Source organism: Platichthys flesus, chromosome 13, assembly GCF_949316205.1.
Source record: "Platichthys flesus chromosome 13, fPlaFle2.1, whole genome shotgun sequence".
NCBI classification, from domain to species: domain Eukaryota; kingdom Metazoa; phylum Chordata; class Actinopteri; order Pleuronectiformes; family Pleuronectidae; genus Platichthys; species Platichthys flesus.
This window is the reverse complement of record NC_084957.1, coordinates 24,262,775-24,271,641: the sequence shown is the minus strand read 5'-3', so window position 1 is coordinate 24,271,641 and position 8,867 is coordinate 24,262,775. Positions and strand designations below refer to the sequence as shown.

The following is an 8,867-nucleotide window of genomic DNA, read 5'->3' as shown; positions in this document are numbered from 1 at the left end:
ATTTTAGGCTAAAACTTCCAGTGTTAAACAAATGATTTTAGATAGACCCAAGATCACCTTCTATCCGCCCCACAATTTCACCAGAAATCAAATTTCTAAAAAGCTTATTGTCTTTTACTTAAATTAGTTTCTGTATTTTATCCCAACATGCTAAAAATAGTGGTTTGCAGCCACAATGACAGAAACTAAATGCTGGTTTAAGCAATTCAAAATTCAAGAACTCTCAGTGAAATGGTCAGGGTTGGCAAAATGGCTAGCGTGAACCCAAAAGCAAGACAATGAAGCAGTGATTGAATAAGCAAAGCTCTTGGTTTATTAACGTAGCAGGGGTCAGAAGCCAGGGAGTCAGTCAGAGAAGGCGAACAAATCCGGTAAAGAGCAGGCAAGACGGGAGTCCAGGGAAATATCATGCAGGTCACAATGGAGATCAGGCAGAAGACAAGTCAGGCGGGAAACCGCTGGAAGGCTAGGTACAAGCACACTTAACGATCTGGCAGGGAACAAAGGAAACAGGCAGGTAGATATACTGGCGGACTAATGATTTGATGGAAGGCAGGTGCGTCTGTGGGTGGGGCTGTAATGGTATCTGTGGCACGAGGAAGTGCAGAGCAGAGGGGAGTGGCTGAGTTCTGAAATGACAAATGGATTATTATATACAAACTATGATAAGACAAACTAAAAATGTTGATAGGAGGGTGAATTCGTGACATTGGGGCTTATAATATACATCTGGAAATGCTACCAAGAGAGCCTCAAAAAGAAAAGACAGTGAAGAAAGTTGAGAAGTAAACATCTCAGGCAGAGATCGGAAAACAAACAAACAAACTCCAAAAACGTTGACCCTTTGACCTGCAAACCACTTCTCGAAATGTTGTCATACACATACCCTAACAGTGACGACCTTAATATCAATTTGAAATTTAGCTCAAACTTTCCAATCAGGGGTGGGTTGTTTTGGTGGATAGGATGGTGGTAGGGACTCCACGGATGGCGACAGTGGTTTTGAATATTTGTACCCTCTCTGAGAAAATTTAGCTTGACCTCCATGACCAATGGACTCTGGAGTTTGTGTCAGGGCAGGAAATAACTGCATGATAACGATGCCATATATGATTATATAGACAAAAGTCACTCTCTGCCTGAGCAGGAGTTTCCGCTTTTGTGCTCTTGAGGCCAACAACAGGGAGAGTTTTCATTGCTTCTAGGATGAGCATCTTAATGAAAGACCTTCACTGGTTCCCTTACGTGTTGAGATTCAGGTTGGAGTTGTTGTCTTAGGTAGATGTTGCAGTTTTATTAATATTAAAAAATACAACACTGATCTTTTAATCTCCTAAACATTACTGCCAAGACATTATATTCTGTGTGAAGCTTTATCCCACTCTGTTGACATTGGTCTTGACCTATATGTGCAGCAGTGCTCCCCTGTTCGATTTGCCCTCTCTGGAAATCGAACATGACCAATGAAAGAATACAAATGACATGGTGTGTAAAAATAAAAGTATTTCTTTTTTATACCCCATCAATAGGTTAATAATCATAATAAATTAATAGTCAACTATTTTTGTAAAGCAAAATACACAAAATGTTGGCTACAGGAAGACTGGGATTTTACCAAAGATCCTCTGGTTAGAGGATGGCCCACTCTACCCTCTGGGCCAACCATTACAGTCAGGTTGTTGATAATGCTAGAGGGAGTTGATACAGCAGTGAGACTGAGGAGACATGTAGTGTTGTGCCCCCTACTGGACACTCACACTCTGTACTTGTGTATTCATGCATTCCATGGAATGGAACATTTCCCCACAAACTATATCTAAAACATTATTATTATTATAATAATAACACATTCAGTTAAACCACTCTGTTCATATGTTTTACTTTTAATATTATGAGAATACATTTCTGATTTTAGGACAGGCTGTATAATGTCATCGCAGCTACTATGGCAATGAGAATAAAACAACTTTACTTTTGTAGAGTGTATCATAAACCCTGGCATCCTGTATTTAAATTTAAATAACCATATGCAGAAGGTGCTAAAAATATATGATGTGAAATCGAAAGCGATTTGCAGGTTTGATTTGGATCATTGTATGATTTTGTTCTATGCTACTTTCAATTTGTAATCATGAAAAAAAAATCTTGCTAGGAGACAAACACAGAAGAAAAATGTAATTAGCCATTATATTAAAAAAAGCTGTAATGCATTTAAAGGTGCTGGATAATTGGCCAATCAGCTGCTAGTGTTGTATGCTCAATTTAAAAACATGTTGGACAAACCTGTCTTTTTCTGGCCTGCTTGATGTACAGTTAATTTCTACAGCCAATATTCCATGTCCTTGGTCCTGCTTGTGTTTTTATACTGTGATGAAACCTAAAGCCTTCCACTGATAGGATACACTGTAAATTACCCAAAAAATTTAGTATGTGTGTTTGCATATGTATGCCCTTGTAGACAACTACAGACCTTCCCGATAATTTAACCATATTTGTCCTGTGAAGGCAGTTTCTGCTCTATCGGTATAACAATGGACTTAGCAGAGTGTAATGAAAAACCAATTAGCAGATTTTGGCACAGAACATCAACACAATTGTGCCACCTGAGACCAGCTTCGCATTCATTTCCTCTCCCCTAGTGGCCCAACGCCTCATCCAGGATTTAACTGCTTCTCATGGCCATTTTGTGGCCCCTCAAAAGACATGCTGACACGGCATAGAATCTTTTGCTCTGGCTGGAAATATGATTCTCTAACACGCTGCTGCTACCGCTGCAGCTGCTTTGCCACAGAACTCCATTATTACCTCTATTCCAGCTCCCTCTACAGAGCTGAAGAAAGTGGAGACACTGGTGGAATAGGAGGCTGATTGTGATTGATGGCTTCCCATTAGCAAGTCTGTTATCGCTCCGGCTGGCGTGAACAACCACTGAGTTGTAACACAACATATTACCTGATTTTTTTTTTAACCCAAGCTGAGAGCTGCTTAAATACAATATAGACCCTCTCACCAAGATCCTGATTCCCTGCTCGAGCTAGTGTTATTCCATCAGCTGTGATTTGCTGAGCATTCCCACTCAATAAACACATCATTAGTATTCATATTAACTGGAGTCATTGTTGGACATAACTGCTCTCTCCCCCTCTCTCTCGCTCTGTCTGCTTTGCAGGCCTGTAAAGCCTGATTGTGGATGTATCCGTTGTAGCTTCACCAGGTATGATTTTCTTTCCTTCTTCATCTTCTTTTTGGTGCACCCTGTCAAAATGATTGATTGGGACCAGGGCATAGAGGATCCTGCCTTACCCCAACAAATGATCTGGCCCTTGCTTGCAGACCTTGGCCTAATGGTGAAATCAATATTTCACCATTAAATTCTATCAGAGGAGAGTTAGGGCAATGGCTGTCAGAGGCAAACCTCAACAAACCTGACACCCGCAGCACAAGAGTGATCAATATCTAGTGGTTCACAGATCATTTGTGGTCACCTTTTAAGCAGTGATGGATGTCTGAAGGGACAGTGATTCACATTGCGTCATATTTTTATAGGGTTTTATTTTAGTTTACAAGGTCATTTCTCAGACATGAGCTGGAAATGTGGTACTGTAGTTCTTCGCGAAAACCTATTTCATTATATTTGGTCTGTCCTCAGCTGTTACTGTGAGCATTTTACAGTCATTGTGGCCTGCTTTGTGTGCAAATCAGAATCAGAATCAGAATGTATTTATTGCCAAGTAGGTTTACAACTACGAGGAATTTGCTCTGGTTATTGGTGCATTCAATGAACATAGAACATACAAACACAATAAATACAACACACATAAGAAAAGCAATAAAAAGAAACAATATCAATCAAATTTTATTTGTATAGCCTGCTTTGTGTGCATATCAGAATCAGAACCAGAATGTATTTATTGCCAAGTAGGTTTACAACTACGAGGAATTTGCTCTGGTTATTGGTGCATTCAATGAACATAGAACATACAAACACAATAAATACAACACACATAAGAAAAGCAATAAAAATAAACAATATATATTTATCAATCAATCAATCAAATTTTATTTGTATAGCCCATATTCACAAATTACAATTCATCTCATAGGGCTTTAACAGGGTGTGACATCCTCTGTCCTTAACCCTCAGCAAGAGTAAGGAAAATATACGTAGAAACCTCAGAGAGAGCCACATGTGAGGGATCCCTCTCCCAGGACGGACAGAAGTGCAATAGATGCCACGTGTAGGAGACCATCATCAATAATCAAAGTCTCTAGCAGCATTTGATGAGGGTAGACATCCTGAAGGACAACCCCAACATGACATGCAAAGCAGTCCCCCTGCAAGCACAGTCCATGCTCTGCAACCATCCAGACCACGATCCACCATCCAGACCAGACGCCACTTCAGTCCTCAGTCACCGTCCAGGACCCATCACAAGCCACCACCGCGGTCCTGGTCCACCGCCCGTGCCCAATGCCAACGCGACACAGGGTCCGCCACCAGCACCACGATCAGCCCACATGACTCAGAATCCACCACACTGGATCCAACACTGCGATCCCTGGTGCGCGATCCACAAACCTCAATCCATGGTGCAGCCACAGAGGCCCTGGATCTGCGGGTGATAAAGCAAAGGGATTCCGGGGAAGGGGGATAGGGATGGAGAAGAGGATGGCCCACTCTACCCTCTGGGCCAACCATTACAGTCAGGTTGTTGATAATGCTAGAGGGAGTTGATACAGCAGTGAGACTGAGGAGACATGTAGTGTTGTGCCCCCTACTGGACACTCACACTCTGTACTTGTGTATTCATGCATTCCATGGAATGGAACATTTCCCCACAAACTAAATCTAAAACATTATTATTATTATAATAATAACACATTCAGTTAAACCACTCTGTTCATATTTTTTACTTTTAATATTATGAGAATACATGTGATTTTAGGACAGGCTGTATAATGTCATCGCAGCTACTATGGCAATGAGAATAAAACAACTTTACTTTTGTAGAGGGTATCATAAACCCTGGCATCCTGTATTTAAATTTAAATAACCATATGCAGAAGGTGCTAAAAATATATGAAGTGAAATCGAAAGCGATTTGCAGGTTTGATTTGGAAGAGGAAGGAGAAGCTGGAAAGAGAAGCTCCGTGTGTCATGTGTCATAAAATAGAACTAGTAACGTTCTGGCGCACTAATTAGCTCTAACTATAAGCTTTATCATAAAGGAAGGTTTTGAGCCTACTCTTAAACGAAAAGATGGTGTCTGCCTCCCGAACTGAAAGTGGTTGATTATTCCACAGCCGAGGGGCTTGATGGCTAAAAGCTCTGGCTCCTACTCTACTTTTAGAGACTTTAGGGACGACAAGTAGGCTTGAATTCTGGGAGCGGAGTGCTCTAGCGGGTTTATAAGTTACTAACAGCTCATTAAGGTAAAAAGGCGCTACATTATTAAGGGCCTTGAAGGTGAGGAGGAGAATTTTAAATTCTATTGTAGATTTAACTGGAAGCCAGTGTAGCGATGCTAATACTGGAGAAATGTGCTCTCTTCTCTTTGTTCTCGTCAGGACACGTGTTGCGGCATTTTGGACAAGCTGTAGAGTCTTTAATGACTTACTGCTGGAGCCTGATAATAATGAATTACAATAGTCCAGTCTCGATGTAACAAAGGCGTGGACTAGTTTTTCTGCATCTTTTTGTGAAAGGTCTAATTTTTGAAATATTACGCAAGTGGAAAAAATCGGTCCTAGAAATTTGTTTTAAGTGACTATTAAAGGATAAATCAGGATCGAAGATCACTCCCAAGTTCCTGACTGTTTCATTGGAAGCAAGGGCAATGTCGTCTAGCGCAGCTATATCATTAGATAATGTATCTCTAAGGTGTTTAGGGCCAAGTATTATAACTCTGTTTTATCTGAGTTTAATAAGAGAAAATTGCGGGTCATCCAGGTTTTTATGTCCTTGAGACATGTTCGAAGATTAGTTAATTGATTACTTTGTTCAGGTTTTATTGACAAATATAACTGGGTGTCATCCACATAGCAGTGGAAATTTACAGAGTGTGTCCTGATAATGTTTCCTAGTGGAAGCATATATAATGAGAATAAAATTGGGCCAAGCACAGAGCCCTGGGGAACACCATGGTTTACTTTGGTGCGCACAGATGACTCATCATTAATTTGCATGAATTGGGAGCGATCAGAAAAATAAGATTTGAACCAGTTAAGGGCGGTTCCATTAATGTTAATTAACTGCTTGAGTCTTTGTAATAAAATGTGATGACCAATTGTGTCGAATGCTTCACTAAGATCTAACAGAACGAGGACAGACACAAGTCCCTGATCTAAGCTATTAAAAGGTCATTAGTGACTTTTGCCAAGGCTGTCTCTGTACTGTGATTGGCTCTAAACCCCGATTGAAAGTCTTCATACGTATTATTTTCCTGGAGAAACTCACACAGCTGATTGTCTACAACTTTTTCTAAGATTTTAGAAATGAAGGGGAGATTAGATATTGGCCTGTAATTGGCTTAAACCTCTGGGTCTAGGGTGGGTTTTTTGAGTAGGGGTTTGATGACAGCTATTTTAAAAGACTGTGGTACATAACCTGATGATAATGACAGATTGATAAAGTTAAGTTACAAACAATCAATTAGGGGCAGAATTTCTTAAAGTAATTTTGTAGGAATGGGATCTAAGATACAGGTTGTTGGTTTAGAACCTAAGATTAATTTGGTAAACTGATCACGGGTGATCAGAGAGAAGCTGTCTAAGTAATGGGTAGGATTCTCAGCCGTTTCTGAGATCTCTGTTGTTGGGAGGGTATTAGTGCCAATTGAGGGCAGGAGATGGTTGATTTTATTTCTAATAGTTTGAATTTTATCATTAAAAAAGGTCATAAAGATATTGCTATTTAGGGATCGAGGAATACTGGGTTTGGTGGAGGTGTGACTCTCTGTCAGCCTGGCTACAGTGCTGAAGAGAAACCTGAGGTTGTTTTTAATCTCTTCTATTAGTTTTGAATAGTAGGCGGCTCTTGCTTTGTGGAGAGCCTTTTTATATTCTTTAACACTATTCTTCCAGTCTATTAGATTTTCAACATGGTTGCTGGAGTGCCACTTCCTTTCTAGTTTTCTTGATAATTTTTGTAACTCATTTGTCTGGGAATTATACCACGGAGCTAATTTACTATGTTTGACATTTTTCTTTTTTAGAGGCGCTATTGAGTCTAATGTTAATTGTAATCAGTCTGCAGAGCTATCGACGAGGTGGTCGATCTCAATGGAGCTCAGGTTTTTAAAGAATTTGTTGTTTATATCTACTGCTAATACGGGTTTAAATGTAATTGGGATTATTTCCTTAATTTTAGCTACAGCACTATCAGGTAGATATCTAGAAAATTAATTTTTATTAATGGCATATATTCAGTTATTGAAAAATCAAAGGTTATTAAATTATGGTCTGATAGAACTGGATTGTGCGGAAGTACTGTTAAATTTTCAATTCCGTCATCGTATGATAATACAAGGTCAAGTGTGTGATTACCACAATGAGTAGGTTTGTGCACACATTGACTGAAACCAATAGAGTCTAGTATTGAAATAAATGCTACGCTAAAGCAATCTTTATTATTATCAACATGAATATTAAAGTCACCAACAATAATAATTTTATCGGTCTTTAGGACTAAGTTTGATAAAAACTCAGGGAATTCCTTTAAAAATTCGGTATAAGCCCTGGGAACACGGTAACTACAGCAAATATGATTGGCTGTTGGTGGTTCCTGGATTGGCGTGGAAGACTAAGAACCAGACATTCAAATAATTTGTAGCTGAGTTTAGGTTTAGGATTAATTGATAGACTGGAGTTAAAAATAGCAGCAACTCCACCTCCTCGCCCAATTTCTCTAGGAACCTGTGAATTGATATGACTGGGGGGAGTAGGTTCATTTAGAGTGACATATTCATCAGGATGCAGCCACGTCTCAGTGAGGGACAATAAATCTATGTTGTAATCGGAGACTGTTTCATTAACTAAAAGAGCCTTTTTTGCCAGTGATCTAATGTTTAAAAGACCACATTTAAAAGTCTGGGTTTCCTGTGTTGTTTCAGAGGTTGTTTTAATTTGTATTAAATTTTTTGTGGAGTTCTCGCTCTTATATTGTTTATTTCAATAATTTAATCGGACGGTGAACAGGCACAATCTCTATGGGGTTGTGTGACTGATCCAGAGGGAGCGCAGAGAAGTGTTTAGCACTGCAGCTCTGCTTCCTGGTCCCAACTATGGGTTGTCATGTTATAGACTGAGTAATATTCCTAGATAAGAGAGCTGCTCCATCCCAAGTGGGATGAACGCCGTCTCTCCTAACAAGACCAGGTTTTCCAAAAAAAGTTAGCTCATTATCTATAAAGCCCACACCGTTTACAGGACACCACCTCGACAGCCAGCGGTTAAAGGACAACATGCGGCTAAACATGTCGTCACCTGTTGTATTAGGGAGCGGGCCAGAGAAAACTACTTTGTCCGACATCGTTTTAGCAAAAGCACACACGGACTCAACATTCACTTTAGTGATCTCCGACATACGAAGCCGGGAGTCATTGCTGCCGACCTGAATTACGATTTTATTGTATTTACCTTTTTTAGTTTTAGCCATTAACTTAAGTTTAGATACAATGTCGCCGGATGTGGCCCCTGGGATACAATTAACTATGGTTGCTGGTGTCGCTAACCTGACGTTTCTCAGAACCGAGTCGCCAATAATCAGAGTTTGTTTATCAGCGGGTGCCTCGCTGAGTGGAGCGAATCTATTTGAAACGTGAGCTGGTGGCTCTTTAATCGTGGGCTTTTTAAGTCTAGCACTATGC

At 40.0% G+C, this 8,867-nt stretch overlaps 1 protein-coding gene across 1 annotated transcript in view; it reads right to left on the bottom strand.

Annotated features, from left to right (window-relative positions):
- Positions 1–290: 290 nt before the first annotated feature.
- insig2 (insulin induced gene 2) overlaps positions 291–8,867 on the bottom strand; it is a 63,219-nt gene continuing 54,642 nt past the window's right edge. Inside the window, exon 7 of the mRNA XM_062402583.1 lies at positions 291–490. Coding sequence (XP_062258567.1) covers positions 467–490 — 24 coding nt within the window. The 3' untranslated portion in view covers positions 291–466. The remainder of the gene's footprint in view (positions 491–8,867) is intronic.